The 25181-nt window shown below is 40.4% G+C and overlaps 1 protein-coding gene across 2 annotated transcripts in view; it reads left to right on the top strand.

Moving 5' to 3' along the window:
* The window catches only part of ARK2N (arkadia (RNF111) N-terminal like PKA signaling regulator 2N), a 45469-nt gene that overhangs the window by 4924 nt on the left and 15364 nt on the right, over positions 1-25181 (top strand). The window contains exons 2-3 of one of the 2 annotated variants that reach the window (XM_063180788.1): positions 10186-10999; positions 17145-23627. In XM_063180788.1, the coding sequence (XP_063036858.1) occupies positions 10276-10999; positions 17145-17599 (1179 nt within the window). In that variant the 5' untranslated portion in view covers positions 10186-10275 and the 3' untranslated portion in view covers positions 17600-23627. Of the gene's footprint in view, positions 1-10185; positions 11000-17144; positions 23628-25181 lie in introns of those variants that run through there. The other variant, XM_063180787.1, reaches the window with a different exon arrangement.

The raw sequence follows: 25181 nt of genomic DNA, 5'->3' as shown, positions 1-25181 counted from the left end.
GAGCGGGAAGACCCAGACTTTGATTGTTCCTCTTGCTGCCTCTTTGCTCTAGTGTCTTGTTTCATGATGCTTGATGGTTAACATTTCACAACTCACTTTAGAAAAGGCAGATTTCAGTTCCATTCATCCAACATGGGTAGAGGCCAAGTGACTCACAGTAACAGAGTTGGGAATAGCAAAGGGCCAGACTTTATAATACCAGTTGTCTGCATGATGAAACAATTACCATTTCAGTAATTTGTTTCCCACTGGGACTGTTGCATTTTGGTGGTTCCAGTGTGAGGCTGGTGCTCAAACACTTGAAGAAAAAAAAATAATCGGGTTGTTCTGATAGCAAGGTGGGGCTGAACCAGTGCCCTTCTCTTGTTCTTTGGATTTCTCATCAGCTGGTAATTCTCCTGGCTCCTCAGCTCACTCTCACTCCTTCATGCTCCCTTGGAATGCCAGGTCTTGCCAGAAAGACATTTCTAAGTAATCTGACAATTTCGGGAAAAAATCTTGGTAAAGAGTAGATCAGGAAAGTTGTCTACTAATTCTGTCTGTTTGTGGTTGGAAATGCAATGATTTAAAGGCTGCCTCCTAATGAAGGAAGTTGGGTGAAATGCTTGGGGGGTCCTCATCGTGTTTGGTGAGAAGCTTTTTGGAAATGAAGTTGCCCTTGTAGGAAAGAATGGTCTTTTGGATAGTAGTGCCCATGAGCCCATAAGTGCAATTTCTGTTTCCAGTAACTAAGATTCATCCAGAGGAGGTAACACCTTTTAATAGCACGGTGCAGAATCTGTGAGGAGTTACAAAAAAACACGTATTTCTTTGAGTATTGTGGTTTGAAAGCCTTCATGGTGAAGTTCTGTCTTTCATGGTTCCACTTACTGCTGTCATCAAGTCATCTTAAATGCAAAATACAGACTTTGGATCCACTCACTGTAGTAAAGAAAAGAATAAAACTAAGCTAAGGAAGTTCACTGAATATCTTGCCAGGGTTACCTTCATAAACCCTCAATAATTACTTATACATCTCACCTCAACCTTAAGTGAATTTGATAACAGACACCTGATTTCCCTTGTTTGTTTTACAAGATCAAAATGTTTTTTTTGCTGTTTAACACCTGTAGTGGATGTCATTGTTTGTCTGAATGGAGCTCTCCAAGCTCCAGCAGCAATAAGGCTGTGTTGAATTAATGGAATGAGGTTGAATTGATAATCCTGGCTCCATGCTCTTTTGGTGTTTTCCTTCCATCTCCCCTTTTACTGGGAAAGTTGTTTGTATAGTTTGTCTCCTGTTGCTAACCATTAGTTCTGCCAGCTGAGCCAATTCTTCCTAAACAGGAATAACAATGTAAGAAGCAGTTTAAGGGTAAAAGATGCACTTTAAGGGAAGGGGGGAAAGGGGATTAATGTTTGGTTTTTTAATTTTTTTTTTTTATCTTGACAGTACTTGTTTGCAGGGTTCTGCTGAAAACTACCTTTTAATTTTTCTTTTTATGTCGCCGGTAACTTGGTATCTTCTTATATACTGTTATTTAATTTCTGCAGTCAAATACACGCAAAGTCTTGTGTCTTGTGGGAAAGAAGTGTCTGCGTTCCTGTCTGTCTGTTCTCTTGAAGCAGAGCTCAAATTTCTTCTCCTCTGCCAACTGGAAGTAAATACTGTAGAAAGATAGTAAAGCCCATGTTAGAGGCACTTTTGGTTATCACACATGTGACTGGCTTTTGACCCAGTCTGTACTTCTTTTTCAAATACCCAAAGTAGTTTTTGTTCATTTGTAGAGCCAACCTGTGTTTGCCTCATACTGAGAACTGGGATGTGAATCCTTTGCTCTTTTAGGAGCACTTTGGACACGTAAAGACTGCACTGTGATTGTTAGCAAGCTGGGGGATGCTGAAATCAACTGGCACCACTTGGTGACAAGAACATCCCAACAGCTGTTAAATTTCATCATTTGAATGCTACATGGCTTTACTTTAGTGTACTGATACCATTTATTTTTCTGTGGTATACCTCCTATAAATCTCTATTGCAGTATTTAGATTTTATACTGCTAGCTCAGAAATTAAAGAAGCAAGTAAATACTATGAGTAGTTATGTGGATAAGAAAATTGTTTGAGATCAGGGCTTGTTGGGCTTGCAGCTCCTTTTCAGCCCTTCTGTAGAATTTGGATGTGTCACCTGATGGTCAGACCATAGAGTGGGTATCTTACTGCCCTGTGTCTTATGGCAAAACATTCATTGGTGTTGAGTTAAAGCCTTTGAAACTTTAAAATACCTGAGAGTTGGTTTTGTTTGTTTACCATGGCAGAGATGAGCAAAAACATCTGACCATAAAATATTCACAAACTGCAGAGTTACTTAGTGTCTCATAAGTCGTCTTTGTAAAAGGGCTCTCCTAAACCCACACAAGTCTAGTTCAGTGCCTTGAGCTTTTGGGGAGATGTGGAGGTGCTGGAAAATTGATGTGGATTGTGGCACTTGAGGACATGGTTTAGTGGTGAACTTGGTGGTGGTGCTGGGTTGAAGGTTGGACTTGATGATTTTAGAGGTATTTTCTTACCTTTATGATTGTGTGGATATGGCACTGCTGAGATGTATTTACTGCTTTGAAGTTACATTGCAGTTGTCCTGATCTACCAGCTGGAGCTGTTGGCGATGACACAATGTTGATTACTTTCAGTATAGCTCAGGTAAATGTTCCTAACTTCTGCTCTGAAAATTAGGATTAATTTGCTACACGGTGTTCAAGCAATTCGAAGTGTGGCTTTTACGTGAATGTTACTTTTATCGTGGTAGAACAACAGACTAGCATTTCTTTAGGACATCTGTTTGTATGTGGTGGGGAAGCACAGAGCCCATTTCATTCAAGAAACAGATATGGGTGGGTAAAGTGGGAAAACCTGTTAAACTCACTATCTTGGAAAAAGGTGATGATCCTCTGTAGAGTGCAACTAATGTGTAGCAAAGAGAAAAGGGAACTTTTGTTGTGTTGATTTCTCCCACTTGTTTTATTGAAAGAAAAAATGCGAAAGTGAGTCATTTGAAGTTTTAGGAACAGGTAGTAATAAAGATATGCCCTCTAATTTTTAGAGTAGAGAGCTTTGTAGACTTTAAATTGTTGTGCCCTTGAGAAAAAATGGTTTCATTATGAGGAAGAAAGGAGATTCTTAGAAGGCTAAGTGCAGCCAACCCTGTGTGCTTTTATCTGTGTGCAAGGACTGTGATTTTTTTTATTGTGGGGTTCCAAGTGCAGCTGGTGAATGTTTATGGAAGCCTGTGTGCAGAGTAGTGAAATAAACCTTAGCTGGTACTTGCCTGTCCTTTGAAAGAGGCAGAATATGTGCATTAAGCATTACAATGCAAAAACCTGTATTTAAATGTGCAGTCTTACTTCTTATGTAGGATAAAAAAATGTTGCTTTTCAAGATTGCAAAGGATGCTCTGCAAAGCTTTGTATTAACATATACACTTGTAATTTGTATTCAGGCCTTGGTAATTTGTGTATGCAGCCTGTTGAGCACTCAGTAGGAGCAGCCTGTTTTTAACCTTCATTTATTTATGCAAAACCAGTTGAAACACAGAATTAGTTTAATCCTCTGTTCTTTTGCTTTGTATTGCAATTCTCTTAACCTGTCTGTTCCGAAGGGTCCTGTTCTTTGGGGTTGCTACCAGGCCTGATTTGTGAATCATCTGATGAAGATCCAGCTCCACTCCCAGAAATGTGCCTTAGGTAGAATCGCATGCCAGTGAGTCAGCTTTAGGGCAGCATTTTCAAAGGAACGCTATATAAATTACACAGTATCCCTGTGGGGGCGGCTCGGTGTTATGAAAAATCTGCCGTGGAGCATCGTGCACACACGTCCACACAGAGCTGAGTCAACTGTCTTGACTTAAATTGACAGAGTGCTGGTCTCACTTGTGTTGTTTTAAGTGCACCGGTTTGTGTAAGACTTAAAAGAAGATGAAAAGGAATGTGTGGTATCTTCGGGAGGAGCTGAACAAGCTGGGAAGTCCAGAAAGTGTCAGCATTTCTACATTCGTCTGGGTGCAGATCGGTCTTTCCTGATAGATGTCTATTTTTTGAATTTAGTCATTTTTAGTTAATGAAGCATTCTGCTCTCTGGCGTAAGGTAATGGCTTTAAACTGACAGTGAGTAGGTTTAATGAGGTATAAGGAAGAAATTCTTGGCTGTGAGGGCGGTGAGGCCCTGGCACAGGATGCTTTGTCCCAGGAAGTGTCCAAGGTAAGGGTGGATGGAGTTGGAACAGCCTCATCCAGTGGATGGTGTCCTTGCCCTTGGCAGGGGATTGGAACTGGATCATCTTTAAGGTCCCTTCCAACCCAAACCATTCTGTCATTCTCTGATAGCTCTATGTGTTTTTTGTACTAAAATGTCACTGGTGAGTTCACTGGATTAACTGTGTTCATTTTCTATGGGAAGGAAGGTGATTTGAGAAGAAAGAAAGCATGAACGAGGCACCTACACTGGCAAAGGGGTTTGGTGAAGCTTCAGAAGTGGACAGGTTCATTGGCACTTCACATCTTCAGAGTTACACGTCCTTCTGTCAGAAGAGGGCCTGACTTTGCTTTTTGCCAACAATTTAACCTGTGTTCTGAAGCATACATGCACTACAGTCAACCCTTGAGTACCCAGGCTGTTTGCAGCTTCTCTCCTTTCCCAACCCACCCTCCTCAGACACACAGTCTATCCAGTGTTCCAGTCAGAGTTCTTAATGAGCTTGTCTGTGTGTTTACATTTTTAAAAATAGTCAGCTGTTTTACATAATTTTATTACCCTCTATTTTATGCATTTGTCATTACCTCTCTCACACCTCTGATTTATTCCATCTCTGTTGGATAAATGTGATATAATGTAATCCACTGGAGATGGAAATAATTGTTTGTGTAAAAATGAGCCATTACAGCATTTAGTTCCTTATAAATATCAAACCATTCATATTTACATGAAAATAACTGACTTCTGTGGCACCGAAGCTGTGAGGTTGGAAGGGTCTCTAGTTAACTCTGTACTCTGAACAAATGACTTGTGTGCAGCACTACCATTTAACTTTTCATTTATGTAGTCACAAAAGCCTAAAGAATGTACATGATGTTATTTCCTTCAATAATATCAGTACAATTTCTCATTTAAAAAAAATATGGCTTCCAGTTGAATGGTAAGTGGTGAGAGGAGGTGGGTTGTTCAAATTGTTTTCTTTCAGCACTAACTGAAAGGGCAGTAAAATGCAGTGTTCTGCTAGATAATTCTTTTTCATTACAACAGTTGCTAGAATTGGCATAAGAAGGTTATATGACCATAAGCAGGGAAAAGAAGTGGTCTGTTGGACTGTGATTAAGAGGAAATGTGTCAGTAATAAGTTGAAGTGAGTTTTCCAGCAAACTGCTGTGAAAACACTGGTACCTGTAAAACAAGAATCTGTCCCGTCCGTAGGTTCAGGAAAAGAAGACCTGGTTTGCTGCACACAAGCTAGGCATTCTTTATCATTAGTCAGCTCAATAACACCTAAAGTGACAATGTACAATTAAGGGTAGGGTGTCATGGGGTTTATTAAGCATTTCAGGCTGTTGAGAGGTACTCCTTGTTCAGCTGAAGTAAGTTAGTTGTAGGTAGAATGAGTAACCTTCTAGCTCTTAATGTATGACACATGATTTAGTATGTTGATTGCTTGGCCTGAGTAGCTGGATTTGATGAAGCCTTCAGCCTTAAGCTGTGTAATTTAGTTAATCTTCCTAATAGCTGATACAGAGCTGCTTTTTATCTGTGTTGTGGGAAGGACATGGGCAACAAATGGATATTTTAATTGCTGCTGTGGACTGCTTACCTAGGTGAGGGCTTTTGTAGTTCCCTGTGCTGTGCCACGGAGCAGAGGCACCAGGGGCTCAAACCAGAGGTCAGCAGGCAACCACCACCAGCAGCAGCTGCAGTTCCACATGGGCTGAATGGCCTGCCTGGACATGGAGAAGGACCCAGAAAGGTGCTGTAAGGCCCCAAAAATCAGCACTGAACTAAGAGGTGCAGGCAAGACATTAAATTCTGTAATTCCCTGGGGATTTCTTTGTTCAGGGTCTCTCTCCAGAGACACACAGCTTATCTACTGCTCTAACACTCTGTTAAATTATTTATTTTTATAATCTGATGCCTGAAACTCTGCTCTGGGAAACCTGCTGTCTTTAATATAAGTCTTTGTGCTGTAGTACATATTACATGAAAATTGTTATTTAGGAAGCTGCTATCACTTCTGAGGCTTTTTGCTCTTAATCCTTTTTTTTTTTTTTTTTTAATTTACAAAAGTCTCTTCCCAGAGCAAATGGTGCTGAGAAGGAATGCTCAGGACCTTCTGCTGTCTCTGGGCAGAACCTCTGAGTTCAAGGTGTGATGATACAAAACAGCAAGCAGCTTTAAATCAGATTTGTTTTTTTTTTTTTTTTTTTTTTTTTAACAGGGATGATTTGTGCTTGCTCTCCCTTCCCTCCTTCCTGCGAGCTCTGGCAGAAAATGTCACTTGCTTTCTCATTTTGACTTGTGCTGGCTTATTGAAAGGAATCTACACACAGAAGGGTGGGCCAGTTGTGTGCACAGGAGGGAATATGATGGTGCAGTCACAGTTAGGTGGGGAAAGAATGGGGACAAAACCCAGAGAGGCTGGGCTGTCTCTGCAAACCTGACCTTCAAAATCCTTCTGGATTTCTTCCCTGAAGAGCAGATTCCCTAGCGTACAAATTGTGTGCCTTTACAAATGAGTCCATGATTTGAAAATGTTTCTCAGGGTAATTTAATGGCTTCCTCGCACTAGTGTGTTATATGTGTGACTTGGAAAATAACATTTTCTATTGGAAAAATCGAGGACAGAAGTTTTTACAAAATTGCCTTTTAAAATTTTCGTTGCAATATCTGCTCACCAGTAAAAGGAGAATGCCATTTCTGATCAACATCTAATTAAGTATCCGTGTCTGTAAGCATCTCAACTTATTTTCAGTTCTGTGTTCCCATTTCAGTAGAAAAATGGTCTTTTGCTTGCACCACCTTGAGATTTCCTCTTCTAGTAGTGTTACTAGAAAGGTGAATGGCAAGAAAGAGTGGGAGTTTTTCAATAAAGTCTCTTCTTGCTGTTCTGTACATTTTTCAGAGGGAACTAAATACAGACATTTTTTTCTTTCTTTGAGACAAGGATTTCCTTGGCATAGATATTTTTTGCCAAACGGGCTGTATTCTTCCATGAAGCAAAGTCTGTTTGAGTCATGGTAGGGTTATTTTTTTCCCACTGAGAGAAAGGCAAAGCTCTGGTATATGTGTATATATATATATATATATATATATATATATATATATATATATATATATATATTAATAAAGGAATTGATGATGTCTAAAGAGCCAGTTCAATGGACCTGTAGAGTACAAACCTTACCAAACATGTGGTTTTTCTATATACACAGAAACACATCAGTGTCATGAAATTACTATTCCCTCCTCTACCGCCAACTCACTGAAAGTCACTGTGTGAGGGATCGAACCAGTGTGGTTGGAGTAGTTAAAGATCCCACTTAATATTAAAAAAATCCAGTAAAATAATTTTAATTGAGCTGTTAGCAAGGCGGCAATGTGCAGATGAAACATATTTTTTTCTGGCTGATAGACCAGAGAGATGGAAAGGCAAGTGCAGGTGTTGTTACAGCCCCTTTGGGAGCTGTGAGGTAAACGATGTTTCCAAATAGGACATTTGTGGAAAAAAGTGTACAGCTGACTTTGGCTGCCCTTTAGCTTCATGTCAAGCTCTGTTCTTTGTGCTCCCCAGGCTGAAAGGTTGAACAGTGCAGAAATTGTTCTGCAGTTATTAGTATGAATATTTAAGTATGTTTTCGTTTGGCCAAGCTAATACTCTTGGTTTGTGTCTGAGCAACCAATATTTTCCCTGTGTGTGTACATTTCAAAACTCTCAGAGAAGATATTTTTCATTTTAAAGTTCATGGCCAGAGGAAAGCCAGGAGCTGCACTAGCAGGTACAACACAAATTCCACTTATTCCATCATCAAATCTGTGCTTTACTTACCTGTGTAATAGGAGAATTATTTGATAATACAGATTTGTGAGTGAATTACCTACAAATATTGGTTTTACTGACATGCATTATGTCTCTGAATGTGTGTATTCATCATTTAGGTTTGTTGGTGCTCTCCAGTAGCCTTGGAAATAAATTGTTCCTACATGATGTTTGCTGCTTACATGAAATTACTGTCTCCAGAAAGTCTTCTTTGAAGTTGCTTTCAAGAGAGCAAAAGTATGCACAAATGTTTTTCCTGATATACATGTTCCTCTTTTCCACAATATACATTTTAGTCTGGTTTTTGGAAGGGATGTGCTGAGTTTATTGTTTGGGATTTCAGGTTTGTGGGTTTCTTTCCTCATATTTAGCAGGTTTGGTCCTGCCATCTGTATCTTTCTTGTGATGTCTGATATTAACCAACCCTTCTTTCCTTAGCTGGTGTTTCACTCCCATGAGTGTTTTCATCATTTCCTTGCCCTATACTGCAGTTCATTCATTAGCCTGAAGGAAGCATGATCTCTATTTTAGCATTCTCTAAAAATGAAGTTTCACAGTGGGTTAGGGCACACAGGACAGTGCTGAGCTTGGCACAGCACCTTTAGAAGCAGGGAAGTACCCTTATATTTTGTATTGCATACCTGTATACACTTAATGCTTGCAAGCAGCTTGGGATGGATCAGGGAAACAAAGAAGGATTTTCAGGGTACAGAAAAATCTCTCTGAACCATCCCTGCTTCCTCAGGGTGCTCAAGGGCTGGTTGGCCGCCTCTGCAGAAATGTGGTTTTTCAGATAAGATCTCACTGCTGCGTTTTCTTGCCTACACTTTGTTTTTTGAAGTGCCATAAATTTATAATTTACTGTACTTCTGAAGCTGTAAAGGATTTGTTCCATGCCATTCATCTGTAAGTGAATGTGGTAATTGAAGAATCTTTATTCTGTGTTGTATTCCAAGAGAAAATTCAGGTGAAAGGCAAAGTGTGAATAATGAAGACAGAATGCTAACTATTGATCTCTCCAAGAAAATTTCTTTGAAGTTGCTTCAGGTAGTTTTGGGTAGATAATGTGCAAGTTATCAATCAGATAAATAGCTTGGTCTTTTTATTTGCACTGAAGCAATGCAATTTATTAAATTATGACTTGAAGTAAAATGTCGGATACTGCTGTGGGTAGATAATGTTTTTTGCTTGCAGCCCCTACTATTTAATGCTTCTTTCCTGGCAGATTTGAGAGAAACTAAATCAGACTTGAGGTTCTCATATAAACAGGGCTTGTATGGGAGACAATCAAGGACTTCCTGAGTGGTGTATTAGATATTCCTAAAACATCTTTGTGTGACTCACCAGCGTGGTGGTGCTCTGGTGAGAGCAATCTGTGTGACACCTCTGGAGCCAGAGCCTGTAGCTGTGCCTCTGACAATTCAGTAGCTCTTCTTTATTTAATAAGTCTTTGATATATAAGGTTCCCATGCAGAATGGTTCCACTGGGAACCCCATTCAGTGTGACTCCTATACCATTTTTCATGGGTGTGTAAATGAAAGAATAATTTGTAAAACGATGAGTTCACTTGGTAAATTGAGAAAGCCAACATGATGCTGAGCAATAAGATGCACTTCTGTAGAGCGAGGCTGGGAGAGGTGGGAAGTGTTCACTTGCACCAGAGAAGCTCCAGGGACACCTCAGAGCCCCTGCCAGGGCCTCCAGGGGCTCCAGGAGAGCTGCACAGCCCCTGGGGACAAGGCAGGCAGGGACAGCACCCAGGCAATGGCTCCCACTGCCAGAGGGCAGGCACAGATTCTGGCACATTGGGAATTAGGAATTGCTGGCTGGGAGGGTGGGCAGGCCCTGGCCCAGGGTGCCCAGAGCAGCTGTGGCTGCCCCTGGATCCCTGGCAGTGCCCCAGGCCAGGCTGGATGGGGCTTGGAGCAGCCTGGGACAGTGGGAGGTGTCCCTGCCCATGGCAGGGGGTGGAATGAGATGATCTCTAAGATCCCTCTCAACCAGAACCACTCTGGGGCTCTGTAAACCCATTCTGCCTGCAACCAAAAGCAGTGAGTTGTTTATGGTAACACTGTGGAGAGCAGGCTGAGCTGCTTGTGTAATTCTTTCCTACTGTTCTGTTCCTGTGCAGGCTGCTGCATTGCTGGAGACCACGTCTAGCTCACCCAACCTCCCAGACAATGTGCTCAATGCTTTGAGACTGGAAGGACCTTCCTCTGCAATGAAGATGGAGGCAGTAGGAAAAGCAGAAGAACTTGTTGATTCAGAAATTCCACCAAAGACTTCTGAAAAGCAAGAGACTGCTGCTGATGAAGGCAGGCCTATAGAACTCGAGACACAACCTCAGAACGACGGTGTGCCCACTGCAGCAGACTCTGCAGTGCTCTCTTCCATGCCTTGCTTGCTGATGGAACTGAGGCGGGACTCCTCGGAGTCTCAGCTGGCATCTACGGAGAGCGACAAGCCCGCGGGCGGCCGGGTTTATGAGAGTGACTCTTCTAACCACTGCATGCTTTCCCCTTCCTCCAGCGGGCACTTGGCCGACTCAGACACGTTGTCTTCCGCGGAGGAGAACGAGCCCTGCCAAGCTGAAGCCGCCGCGGAGGGAGACCCTTCTGCAGGGTCCGGAGCCGCGGTCGGGAGGAAATCCAGGAGATCCAGGTCCGAAAGCGAGACTTCAACAATGGCTGCCAAGAAAAACCGACAGTCTAGCGATAAGCAGAACGGCCGAGTTCCCAGGGTGAAGGGTCACCGGAGCCAAAAGCACAAGGAGAGGATCCGGCTGCTGAGGCAGAAGCGGGAGGCGGCTGCTCGCAAGAAGTACAACCTGCTGCAGGACAGCAGTACCAGCGACAGTGACCTGACCTGTGACTCCAGCACGAGCTCGTCAGACGACGACGAAGAGGTTTCAGGGAGCAGCAAGACAATCACTGCAGAGATACCAGGTAGAGGATGTTTTTTAAACTGAACTGTAACGCGCCTGACATCCTTTCTCAGCTGTCATGCTAAGTTAGATGAGTGACACTTGAGAAAAACCCCAGGAGAACTGCAGCTCTGTGTAAATTTGAAGACTGCAGTGTAATAACAAGACGTGGGCAAATTTAAAAAAATCTCTTCTGTGAGGTTCCTGTGCACTTTTGCACACCAACAAAGAGTAGATATGGTAAATGGGAGGAAGGACTACCTTTGAATTCTGGATTTTTCAGATCTTTGTAAGCCTATATGAACTCATGTCAGTGCTGTCAAATCGCCTTAGATGGTGATGATCTTATTCTTAAGATAAGTGGCCAGCTTTGCTTTAATATAAAAAGCCCACAGCTTGGCAGCTGTGTCAGAAATGGCACGGCACACCTCCTGCCTGTGTAACAGTAAGGCCCTGGCCATTTTTGCACTTATTCTGTGCTTTCAGCTCAACATGTCAGTGCATGACATGCCTGCTTAGCCTTATTCTAAGTTCTTTCAGATTGCAGCTGGTCACCTATTTTAGGATACGGATATGATTACACAGGTGCCCAAGCTATAGTCACACCTAAATTTTCAATATTTTAGACAAAGTTGTTACCATTTTCCTATGTTGTTAGGATCAATAATTTCTACACTTTAAACTTTCTGACACAGCTGTGTTAAGATGGAAGGCGGCAAATTATAGGGGCCTTCTTGTCATTTTGTTAGTGTCATTTTATTAGCAGAAGAAGGTTGAATTCTTCAAGGCTTTTGTCTGCTGAGTCTTTGTTACTATATTAGCCCAAGTGCTGTGGACAGGATTTTGTGTGAATTATTCTTGCAGCATATTATACCATAGAACCATCATCATATGGCAATCAAAAATAAAATCCATAAAAATAAAAATACGTAAAAATAAACTTTTTTTGCTTGCCAATTTTTACTGGGTTACATGCCTTTTGCCTGTTGTGCTAGAATTTTTTCTTTTTGAGAAAAATAACATCTTGGGTAGGGCAAGAACATTTAAAGGAAAACTGCAATATTAAGTTGCGGAACTAATGCTTTCTAGATTAACTATTTAAAATACTGCAGCAGATTTTGCAAATAACTGACTTAACTGAGTTGATTATGGTGGATGATGTTGTCACCATGAAAACTGGCATTTTTCCCACACCTGCTAGGAAGCAGGTTGCACAAAGGAAGTATATGTTTATTATTAGAATGTCTAGAAAAGGCATAATATCCTCCTATAATTATTGTGTAGTAAACTTTTAATAGAAATCTAAAATTATTTTTACCAATTTAGTAGTTAGTCTTGTATCTTTCAGAGTTTTTGCTTTTTTATTTATAATATTTACACTTTGGGCAATTTAATCCTAATTTAAAGCCTATTGAAGAATAACTGTTTCACTGATTTTTGGGACAGGTTGTTCCCCACCTCTCAAAAAACCCCAAAACACACAGAATAAGTCTCTCAGGTCACATTCTTTTTTTAAGTCATAAAAGTACCTTGTGACCCAGAAGGGCACCACATGGTATTTTCAGGTTTCTGAGGGCCATGGTGGGGACCTGATGGGGCCGTTCCAGGATATTGTTTGTGTATCCCTGGGTGCCTCTGTATGTGACTCTCGGTCCTGACCACGAATGAGATGCTTTTGGTGGAAGGATCCCATCACATCAAGGGCTTGACTATTCGTGGTGGTTACACCAAGGCCCAGCTTTACCTGCAGAACAAGAGTGCCCAAACCATCCCGAGGGAGGGACAGTAGCATTTATTCTGATTTCAGAGCACGTGTCATCTGCTCGGTGCTGAGTTCTGTTTGAGACATTGAAAGGTTGGAGCTGCCCCCTTGGTGCAATGGGGTGCGATCTGTGCCTGCCACATTGCGGTTTTCCTTTAAATAGAGATGGCTTTGCTTTGTGGGAAACGCCTTCCAAGTGCAAGGGAAAAAGACCCTCTGTAGAGATAAGGATGTGGTTTGTCCAAAAAACGCATCCTGTGCTGCTCTTGGGTGGAGGAGACGTTGTGGTTTGAGAGCTGCGGTGGAGCTGCGAGTCTGGTCGGACTCCCAGCGCTCCATCTCTGCGGCGGCTTCCAGGCCATCTGCCATCCCTCTGCCTGCAGCTGGCAAAGGACTCTGTTCCTTTTTCTGGCTAGAAAGACATTTCAGGGCAGTTAGCAAAACACTGCGAATAGCCTCAAAATTGAGGGACCGAATTGAGTGTAGATAGGAAACATTGCAGGGTGTCAAAAAGCGTTATTGGAATTTCAGTCTGCCAGCGCGTGTTCTCTGCACACAGTGGAAAGCTGAAAGGTTTGACTTCAGTTTCAGGACATAAGCATGAAAAGCTTTTGCCCTTACTTTTAAAAGAATTACCTGTACACACTGATGCAGAAGAGGTTTTTACAGGCAGCATGTGTTCCCCTTAGTCTGTGTTTGGACATTCAGCTGCAGTCTTGGTTACTTACTCAATCACTTATTTTCATATAGTTTTAATTTTTAGCCTTCTGTTGCCTGAAAACCAGCTTTGCCAACAGAGATGCTTAAAAAAATTTAGTGACAGGTAATTTGACCCTCATTACAAAAATTACACAGACTCTTAAGCTGTCAACACAGGTAGTGTTAACAGCAGGCAGTTTGCTTGTGTGTGGTCTGAAAAATTAAATTGCCACGTTTGAGAATACAGTAACCTTTCATGTTGTGTCACTAGAACTCTTCAATTTAAATAGTGCAGTAGTTTAAATAAACCTTTTTTTTTAAACCATCCACATCACTGGCTCTGAAATACATTTGGCTAAATTTGTAAGGTAAAGAAAATGTTCAGTGAAATACGTGATGATGATGATGACGCCATTAAGTTACAAACAGAGCAGTTGTTCAATAGACAGTCAGGTCTCTCTGCTGAACTTAAAGGTACTGTGGATTAAATTAGTGCCAGGCTTGTTTTTCTCCTCAAGGAAGACTGAAGAGTTGAGATTTTACTGGTGATATTTCAAAAGAAGTACTGTGAGCTGCACAGGAGCTCAGCACAGTGCAAGTTATGGAATTGTGAATGCATCCTGTGGTGTTAATTTACACCTGAAAATACAGGTTCAGTCTAAACTTCAGGGGTGCTCCTGAGAGCCTTTTCACTGGCATGAGCAGTCATAATCTTTGGCTCTTTGTTTCAGGGAATGCTGTGATTTTTGGATTATTGCAGAGGAGGAACAACTTTTTACCTTTTAATGACTGAGCCTCTCTGTTAGCATCTAAAATTTTGCTATTCTTCAACACCACATAAACATGGCATAGGAGTCCTGAAATAGATTCTGCTAGGCTTCCTGCTGTATTAGGATGTTTTTCCTTTAAACAATTCCCAAGTGATGCTGCAAATTAACTCTGGATGAAATTGGCATGAGAACAAGTCTGGGAATCAATATTTATTGCTGTGCAAACACTTAACTTTTGTAAGAAGCAAGAGATTTTAAAATATTCAAGTAATATACAAAAATATTTTGTATTTTACCACCATTGTGGTTTCTACAACTTAGAAAAGTCTGAATTGAAATGGGGATTACTTATATTTTAGGCTATCACAAAAATCAGACAAAAAGTTTGAGGCTTAATGTTGAAAAAGCCTCATCTCACTTTGTTAAAAAAAAAGACAAGTCTTTTAAAATATGCAGTAAACCCAAAGAGATGGGCCCAGCTTTCTTCCTCCTAAGAACTGTGCATAGATCTTGGATAAAACATCTGCAAAGGATAAATTCAGAATGGCAATTATAGTTAATAGATAGGAAAAATAATTAGTCTGTTAAGAATGATTTGCTGTAAGATACTAATTTAGAAGTGTCTGCAGCAGAACCAACCATTGCTACTTAGAATGAAGATGAAGCATATCTTACATTGTTATGTTGCCAGACTTACTAAATTAAATTTCTTTGGGTTTGGTTATTACTTAGACTGTACTTAGGAGATCCCATAAAATGACAACATTGGGACATTTCTTGGGTACTGTTTTGCAGGAGGTGTTGTCTTGAAAATGAGAGAGGAATCTTTGATTCTGACCCCTTTGTGACCTCAAATTTCTTCTACTTTAAACTTAGCATAATTAGAAAACTATAGTTTAAAGTTTATAGACAGAAGAGGGACCAATTAAATAAATGCTAGCATTTTTAATATGTAAAAACTGCATTTTTAGGCTTGGAGATTTTTTTTTTAAATAAAGGAAAGATTGGATACAGCTTGTTGTAGTAACTGCACAGGAAGCATTTAAAACATTGTTTTGCTGCTGCTGTAAATTTGAGATACTCTATCATACTCTATGATGCCTTTTAAAATTTGTCTTGCAGGGCTATATATATTTCAATACATACTTTATTCAGTTTACAAAACAGTTTTGTCAACTTTGACCATTCTAGTTCATTCTTAACTTCAAAAACTTGAAAAGATTGTCTCACTTATCAACATCAATAGTTTTTATTTGAATTGCAATTAAAAATTAACATTACTTATTTGAATGTCTATGGAAATCAGAAAGATTGTAAGTTAGTTCCTGGAGTTTAAGTTAAGGTCTGGGCTAGGGGCAAAGAAACAGAATCATATTGGATGTTCAGTACTAGAAGTAAATGAACAGAAGAAATACTTCTTTTATTGAACATACAAAAGGAGCCATGTTTTAGAAAAAAAATACCATTTTACTTAATTTGTTTTGGTTAAAATGCAGTTGGAGGGATGTAAATTAGTATAAAGTAAATATTTTTAGCAGAGGACCTGAATGCTGAATTTCCAGCATGTCTGATAGGTAAACAGATGGGAAAGAAAGACTTAAAAACTACTCTTCAGAAATGCGAGAATAACCCAGGGCTTAGTTTAGCTGTTCCTGTAGGATCTGTGTATACCTCATTTAAACAGTTCCTAAAAAGAATGTAGGGTTTAAGTGGTACTGTAATTTTGTGTACTCAGTGAAATCCCAATAAAGATTTAGTGCCTTAGGTTTTTATTAGTAAATATTTGCTTAGGTCATGCAATAATTTCTCTCATTCTTAGGGTATTTTGTATTATTCTTAGGTTAGAGGGTGCCACAAGTTTCACATTTAGATATTAAATTACCATCTTCTATAACTTTGTGGAGTTTAATATGATGCTTGTCTTGTTTTGGTATTACCTTAGGTGACATTTGTGTATTTGAATGGCATGCACATACTGTTTATTATTCCTCAAGCGGGTACAGAGCCTTATTTTCTTTGGGGTTTATTGCTTCCTAGATGATTCCTGAGTGAACTCTAGACTTTAAAATATAATTTCCACTGCCTTTTGTTATTGATCTGTAGAGTAAGGCCGTGAGGATTGGCCTTTTCTTCTGGCTGCTGCAGTTCTTCCTAATAATCCCAAAGCCAGTCACTTCCACTGTGCTTTTGATGGATAGCTGGAAGCAGAACAGTTTTCTTCCAACCATTCCCTGTTTTCTGCCTTGCCTGGCACTGGCTGAAGGAATGGTGGCTCAGGGCAGGGTCCTGGCTGCTGTGAGGCTGCTCAGGGCTCCGTGGTGTGCAGGCTGTGCTGTGATGGAGCTGTGTCCATCACGCCTGGCAGAGGATGCTCTCCCCTCCTGTGTCAGCACAGCTCTCACATAACCCCCCCGTGCTCTTGTGTTTTGTGTCCTGTGTTCTCCTCATTCTCTGTGCTTCCCAAAATCAGGCCAAGGGCTTTGGGCCAATTCCACCTGTGTTTAACAGTCTGTTTATAAAAGGGTCCAAGCGTGAAAGCAAAGTACACATAATTATTCAGGTTTGTCAGTTAAAAAATAGCATTTTGGATTGCAACTTAGTAGAACTAAACATATTACTGTATGATGTTTTTGACACCTTCAGTTGAATTCAAAACAAATTGCAAGGGAACTGGAGTAATTTGGTAAAAAAAGAGACCTTTGTGACAGAATTGTCTGAGACTGAGAATGATGCCAAAATTTCTATTATAACCTGAGTGGGTGTAAAATTTTATTATAAGAGTAATACTGTCGGTTAATATATGCTAATTCCTCTCCTCTTGTCGTATCCAAGGGGCAGAATTAGAAAAGTTGTTTTCCTCAGTTAACATGCCTTAATAAACAATATTATGTTCTTACTTAATGATGTCTTATCAAATGGCCTCAATGTCTTTAAAGCTGGCTTCAGTCGTGCTGGGGGATCTGGAGGAGCGACCAGGGAAATTCCAGGATTGCTTGACAGGGGCACCGTGTGGGATAGGAACTGCATAGGCAATGTCCTGGAAGAGGCCATGAACTGCTTTGCCGAGATGCAGAGGCAGACAGAGGAGAAATTCCGCATGTGGATAGAAAAGCTAACCCACCTTGACACGGACGAAGAGAGCAAGCAGCAACTGGAGCCCAGGGAACCTAAAATCCAACTAGTTGGCCAAAGAATCCCCCCTACCAGCCAGTCAGGGGCTTTCGCGCAGATGCCTGATAGCCAAGCGCTTCCTCAGCAGCCCTTTAATTCGTGCGTGGGCTGTCAAAATGCCGATGCCGCGCTGGAGTTTCCAGTGACTTTTAATAACAATTTTACACCAGTCTTTCCAGAGAATGGGAATATGGCAGAGCCTGATCTGAATAAATCATAAACTTTAAAAAAAAAAAAAAAATTAAAAAGAAAAATAAATCTGATTTTGCAATCTTGATGTTATTTTGGATTCTGCTAAAAACGAGGTTTGCTTTTCTCTTTGTATGTGTTTGTTTTGTTTTCTCTTTTGGGTTTTATTACCATGATATTGTTTGTTTTTCTTAATTTATAGTGAATATATGTAGTTAAAAAAAAACACAGTATACCCACCTGCATGTGCCAGTACACACATATAAACAAACACCTTTAAAGGTGTATAGGGGAAGCCACCCTAAGCTTTCATCACCAAACTCGGGACAATATAACTTAGAATCCATGTCTAGATACCCCAAAAGCAGTAGGGCTGTGTTTGCTACAATAGGAGCATTCAGGGTATTCATCCAGATGCCCTTTTTGCATGTTAAAACATTTGTATAAGGAAATAGTTTTATATTTAAAGAGATAAAGCACCCTAGAGATCCAGACCCATGACATTTCCTCAACTCTCTGTTTACTCTCAAGTTTTGCAGCTTGTCCATGCCACACGTTAGCTTATTGATTTTTAAGCAGAACTAATAAATAAGATTACGCTAAAAATTTGGCTGTCCTTAACAAGCGTGCCCAGCAGATGGAATTCCTTTTCGTCTCCCATTCAGCAGCTCAGCCTCTGTCCAGGGTTTTTATCAGCAGCACTGCTGTGTTGCACAGGGTGCATTTATGGAGGTGTCTGCCTTTCCCTGCGTGCTCACACAGGCACACTCACACACGGCTCCGTGTGCAGATCATCTCACCCATGCCAGGTGCCCGCTCTGCCCTTCCCTGGGTCTCAGTGGGAAGAGATAAGGCTCACTGAGGATGCCTCCAGGCAGTGTCTTCTCTCCCACGAGTTGTCCCTAACCTGGCTTATCATTGGTCCCTAAGAGATAACTTGGGGTGAGATGAGTCACCCTGGCCTGTGCACACAGAGCAGCTGCTGCTTCCTCCCGTGAATGCAGCCCAGCCACATCCTTCACACTGGAATAAAAACAATCCTGTCTGCCCTCAGATAAGCAGCCATCAGGGGATGGGTTGAGCCTTGGCACAGGAATTTAAAGGAAGGCTTGATAAGCAAACACTGTGGTGGTCTGATAGCTGCTGGCCTGGGTCAGACTGGACCATGCATGAGCACCACTGAAATCATTCTTTACTTGTGATGGGGAATGCCACAGCATCAGGTTAATTTAAGTGAGGCAAGAATTTACTGTTTTGTGAGTTCTTTTTTTTTGTACTAATAGTTATCCTGAATAGGCAGGCTTGAAACTAATATTTAAAGTAGGATTAATTTAAACTATATATTAGAAATATTTAATTCTTACTGTTATTGCTACACACAGGGATTTTTGGGTCACCTCTCCAATAAGGCCTTCCTTCATGTGAAGTAACTTCTCTGTAGCTACCAAAAATTTTATATTTTTAATTAGCTAGAACTTGATAGAAGTTTCTAATGAAAATGAAATAAAAATTTTTACAATGGCAAATGAAAACCTGCAGTTTGAGTAAAGAAAACACTTAAGTCTCCTTTAGCTCAGTTAGTCTGCTTTTTAAACCACAGTCACTTTTCCCCTAATTATTTTAGTTTACTTTCTTTTTCTCCTCTTGGGAGTAACCACAGTATCTTCTTTAGGTCAGGCTTTTTTTACCCTCCCTAAAGTCAATGGGAGTTTTCCCATCAATTTATGTGACAGTTTGGATCAAACCTGTAACAGGAACTCAAGAAATACTTTTTGTTATCAGTATAATATCTACACTGGTATTTTAACATTATTCTTGCCCTAGACTGACTTCTTTTAAAGTATATGATGCCTTCATCAAAAAAAATTAAGTTAGAGACCTGTGTTATTTTCAGAGTATCTGTTTGAAAGACTGTGCAGGAGATAATTTTTAAGTACTGGGATAAAGTCTTTTCAGATCACCTTCATGCATAATTTTGATACAAAGATTTTGATACGAACTTGTTAGAAAACTCCCTTGTCTGAAATTGTGTGCATTTCAGGTAAAAGTTAAACAAGTTGTTCTGTGTTTGATTGCAATTTAAAAGCTTATCCTCATCTGTTTAAAAAGATTCTTCAGGGAAGAGTATTTGCTGATAAAACAACCCTCACCAAAGTGGATCCATCTGGTGTTCATAGATTATATATATATATATATTATATATATATATATATTAAAAAATCTCTTTATGATGATAATAAGAGCAGAATATTCTAAAGCATGACAGCTTTACAAATCTTCCCGTGCATGCAGAAGCAGCTTTTTGCAGTGACTGGTTTATTTTAATGTGTATGTCTGTAAGCATGCCCATAGTATTTTTTGTAGAATAGTATAAATGGAACAATTAGGTATTTCAGAGCAAATTGTGTAAGGAGTTCAGTTGAACTTATTTATGTCTCAGACTGAAACACCTTTACATATGTATCTCATAAATGGATAATAACTTAATTACATATGTAGCCAGTGAAACTTCTGCAAATTTTCAATGTTTTAGTCAGGTAGTTCTTAAAAAAGAAAAAAAAATGAAATAATTCAATGTATGAATAGATAAAAATTTGTGTTTGGTTACTGGAGGCAAAAATTTAAGCATTTTATTTTTTCCATCACTGCTAACTGTTATTTTCAATGCAAACAGCTGTGAACATAAAGAACAAGCAGAGCATAACAGAAGCTGAACATGCAAACTTTAAAGCTGTACTCTTTCTAGGATAAAATTATCTCAAGGCTTCCAGAAGACTGGGGGAATAGTTCCTGTTAGATATAACTTCAACTTAATTTCCCCACGAAAGCTACCTAGTTGAAGGCTAAGCACACTTGTGCAAGATCAGTGGCTGTAAATTGTTTTGTAAGTGGTAAATAATATTTCCTTTCCTCACTCTTTCTGCTTGGCTCACAACCAGAGCCAAATCTTCAGCTTTGTCACAAACCCTGTCCTTTGAAAAGAGAAGTGTGCGCTGATGTGCACGGCTGGGTACTGCTCCATGAGCTGGTTTTCCACGTGGGGAGTGTGTTTGCCCTGAAAGTGAGAGGGGCACCCCACCTTTCTGTAGTTCAGGTGTAGCATAGCCTGCCTGGTGAAGGATTTGCCCATAAACAGGAGCATTTCTCTTCTTGCTCTGTATTCTGAATCCAGGAGGAACCAACCTCCAGATACCAATACTAGTGATGAGTCTGTGTTTTAACTGTGTGTGACAGTCTTTGGCATCTCTTTAAGAGAACAGGTTCCCAACACATAGTTTCAGATTTTATATTTTTTGCCTCCTGGGAAAATTTTCACTATATTTTTATGACATGGCTGCAGTTGAGTTTGTCATGATTTCCATTATAAGCTCTTATTTTCAAAGGGCTTCGACTAGAAACCCTCAGGGAGTTAAAATTTCTTCAGATGAAATTTTAACATAAATTTTTATCTTACCCATTCTGTATCTCATGGAAACAGTCTGACTTATCTAAGACTACTTTAGGACTATTGGAAGAAAGCTCATCTACTTTTTAACTCTGAGTTACACTTTGAATGTGTGTTTATGCTCATATCTCATCAAACTACTTCAAAACCACCATATTTAACAAGTAGAAATCAGTAGGAGTTTTGCACAGACATGGAGAACCACAGAAATTTAGAGTTTCTCTAATTGCCCCAGGATTTATACTTCAGAATAATGTGAAGAAACATTTTAGTTCCTTTAAGGAATTTTACTTTTGGCTTGGAAAGGTCAGATGCATCGAGTCAGGTGAGCTGGTGTAAACTGGTGTAATTCCAGGGATTTTGTGCCAGTTTAAACCTAACTGGCCTGTTCACAGAATCATGGAATATTTGGGTTGGAAGGGACCTTAAAGCTCATCCAGTGCCACCTCCTGCCATGGGCAGGGACACCTTCAACCATCCCAGACTGCTCCCAGCCCCATCCAGCCTGGCCTTGGGCACTGCCAGGGATCCAGGGGCAGCCACAGCTGCTCTGGTTCAGCTCCTATATTATCACTTTAAATATTGAATTATGTGTTTTTAATATGGCAGCTGTTCCAGCCTGGGAACAGTGGGGCACCTTTACCCCGGAGTTGGAATTTAGCAGCAGGTGATACACAGTGGTTTTGGTTTCATGTTTTTTGTGCACGTGCACAAGAAGTAAGCCTTTATATAAAGGTTCAATTTAATTTTCACTAAATGTCAAAATGACATTGCAGAAAAAGGACTTCCTTCTAGGATCAGTCCCTTTTTAGGAGTTCCTGGAAGTCCAGGGGCTTCAGTGTGCAGTGTTTTTGCAGGCTTGCCTGCAGGTTCTTCCCAAGGCATTCATGCTCCTTTCAGTGGGGTTTGGTGAAGAAGGTCTTTAGGGATAAATATCTGAATGGTCAGGTTTTATTTAGGAAAAAAAATTTATATACATTAAACAAACTCAAGGCAATGAAACTTTTTTTCAGATTTTCTATTGCAAAAATAACAGTGCAGGGAGAAAAAGAGTCAAAATCTAAAACTTTCAGTGTCATTTTTAACAGTACTAGGACAGAATAATTCAGGCAGAAATACACATTTATTTTTTTAAGCTCAGTGTCTTATAATGTTTGTGCAGGATTGTTTGGTTATTTTATCTGAGCTGCTAGGGTAAAGACTGAAAAACCAATCTTAACTTCAATGAAAGGGGATTATATTTTGCAGTTATGTTACAAATTGGAACATATTTATTATCACTGTTTTCTCTTTTAATGTATTTTGTCTCTTTTTGTATCCACATACTGTATGTGGATAAATTTATAAATAATATTTCAGGGGCATTAAGAATTGAACTTTAGCCCCATTGATAGTAGTAGAAATTTTCTACTGGTTTTAATGGGGCTGGCATTTAATCTCATTAAAAATTGAACTTATTCTGCAGTTTTTTGTCCAGAGGATCCTCCAGCTGACCTTGAGGGGAGCCTTTGCCTGATGGGGGATGTGTGAATCAGGCCAGTTGAGTAGATGTTTTTGAAATGATGGGGGTCTGCACTGTGACCACTGCAGTTACATGTGTTAGAACAAATGCACTGTGTGATTTGTACTGTAGAAGCCAAAATAATCAGGCTGATTGACAGAGATGGACAGTACCTTGCGAAAGATGAAGCCAGAAGTTGGTATTTCTCCCAAATTTCATTAATCGCTTGCTATTAGGTCAGCAAAATGAAGGCACATGGAAAAATAGGCTTAATAAGTTAGCAGGGATTTCAAGTGCGATGGAGCAGGGAATTAGTCTGGACCATCAGAGGCTGCATCAGTCCTTCCACGGAAAGGTGCAGTTTGTGCTGGGGAAAATAGGATATGTTCTGCAGGGGTGCATGTTATCTGCCTTTTCCTAATGGAAGTTGTGTTAACACAGGGAATTATTTACTTTCTTTAACTACCATGGCTATGTAAGGATGTGACGATTTCCAAAACCCTCCTGAGACACTTCTCCAAGTAAAGCTGGGAAAGAGATCTGGTTGATATACCTGCTATCATAATTATTGCATTGTTAGGCAGCGTCACAGAAAATAACTCCTGTAATGAGATACAAAGTGAATTCCACTTCCCAGTATTCCCAATCCATAGCCATATTCCATGTGCCTTTGCTTAACGCACAGTGAAAAATGCTTTGTTATCTTCATTCATAATTTACTAAATTAAATCCAAGATATTTTCCATCCAGTCATCAAAAAGCCTGAAAGTATGAATGTTGTTTCGCAAGACTTGAATTTTTGGAATTTCTTTTCTTGTGATATATTAAAAAGTATCCAGTCTGAGAACAAATGATAATTTGATCATGTTGCTTTGATTTTGTTTTATTATTATGGTTAAAAGAAACACCAAACAGAAAAGCTTTACTGTGTGAAACAAAGGAAAATGTCAGGAAAGTGGATTCACTGACAAAGTTCACTTTATGATTTTAGAGAGAATGTTGTTACACTGCTATTGTTTTTTATTGTACTTACAATGTATTATTTGCTTTACCCTGTAAATTTTGAAATGTAACTACTGTAACCTGGAATAAATAAATAAACCTAAATAGCAATGAAGTGCTCCATGTTGCTAAACAACACAAAAAAGCATAAATTTCCAGCCCCCCACTCCCCTTTGGGAATTATTTGAGGGTTCAGGTAGTTTGTGCCATTTGAGCTGCACATACTTTTGAAATGGAAGGTCTGGGTCAAGTTTTAATTAATTCCAGGTTTATATTGCTTATCTGAAACAAAAAGGCTGTCACTTCACCCTGTAGGTTTTGTATCAGTATATTATTTTGATTGTGGTCATCTGACCTTAAAATTTATATAGGTAATAAAGTCAATTTTATATTTTGTGTAATCTGGAAGTAAATGAGAGCTATCTGTTAAATTTAAGCATCCAGTGTAAATGAGGGCGTTCTTAGGTCTTTAATTACTCTAAAACATCTCAGTATTCTCGTTTGTTCCATAGAAATAAATTGAGTTAGAGTAGTGAGGCTGCGACCATCAGTGCCCACGTTCGCAGCCAGGAGGTGGAGGTGAGGCTGGCAGAGGCTGTGCAGCCTTTTTAGCATTTGCACCTTTCCCAAAAGCACTGCTTCTAAACTCCTCAAACATTCAGCAGTTAAAAATAGCCCAGTAATTGGAGGGGAATGTTGTTTTCAGCCACGCTGAGCTCCTCTGCTCCTTAGCCTTGAGCAAGCTGCAGGCTGCTGCCTGCCTCAGTTTCCCTCGTGGACAGAGGAGGTTAATAACCACCTCGGAGTTCTCCAGGATACACCAGTGGAGAGCTTTTTATAAGAACAAAGTGCTGTAATTATTGTTGCTTTTATTACTGTACTGGTCTGTGTGTCTTAAAACTTGGGGTGATTTTCATACCTAAATATGGCTCCATGTCTCTTCCTTGCAGGGACACTAATGAGCAGCTCAGACCACCAAAATTAGGGGTTTAATTTTGGATTTATTTTAGTTGGGATAGGCCTCTGGAGATTTCAGTGTTTTTTCCTCTACTTATAGAGGAAACGTTGCGAATTTTAAATCCCATCCCTGAGGCTGGAATTCGTCTTGTGGAACTTGAGCACTGTAAAATTGAGGTGCCTGGGCTGAGGTGGTGTCTAAGCTTTTTCTGTTTGCTGGGGAAGGAGGGGAGATGGGGATGAGCAAGGTGATGCTCTTGATGCTCCAAGCTGCAATTTCCAGGCTGAGTTTGTCTGACTCTCAACTTCCTCTCTCTGGCTGCAGTGGGAAGGAGTTGAGGTGATGAGCTCTGCTCAGCATGCCTAAATGTAAGAAAGGTGAAGAGAAATAATGACTTGTGATCATAGAATGGTTTGGGTAGAAAGAGACCTTAGGGCTCATCCCATTCCACCCCCTGCTATGGGCAGGGACACCTTCCACTGTCCCAGGCTGCTCCCAGCCCCATCCAGCCTGGCCTGGGGCACTGCCAGGGATCCAGGGGCAGCCACAGCTGCTCTGGGCACCCTGGGCCAGGGCCTGCCCACCCTCCCAGCCAGCAATTCCTAATTCCCAATGTGCCAGAATCTGTGCCTGCCCTCTGGCAGTGGGAGCCATTGCCTGGGTGCTGTCCCTGCCTGCCTTGTCCCCAGGGGCTGTGCAGCTCTCCT

Source organism: Melospiza melodia, chromosome Z (assembly GCF_035770615.1).
Source record: "Melospiza melodia melodia isolate bMelMel2 chromosome Z, bMelMel2.pri, whole genome shotgun sequence".
Lineage (NCBI taxonomy): Eukaryota > Metazoa > Chordata > Aves > Passeriformes > Passerellidae > Melospiza > Melospiza melodia.
The sequence above is the reverse complement of the archived record's forward strand: the minus strand, read 5'-3'. Positions and strand labels throughout refer to the sequence as shown.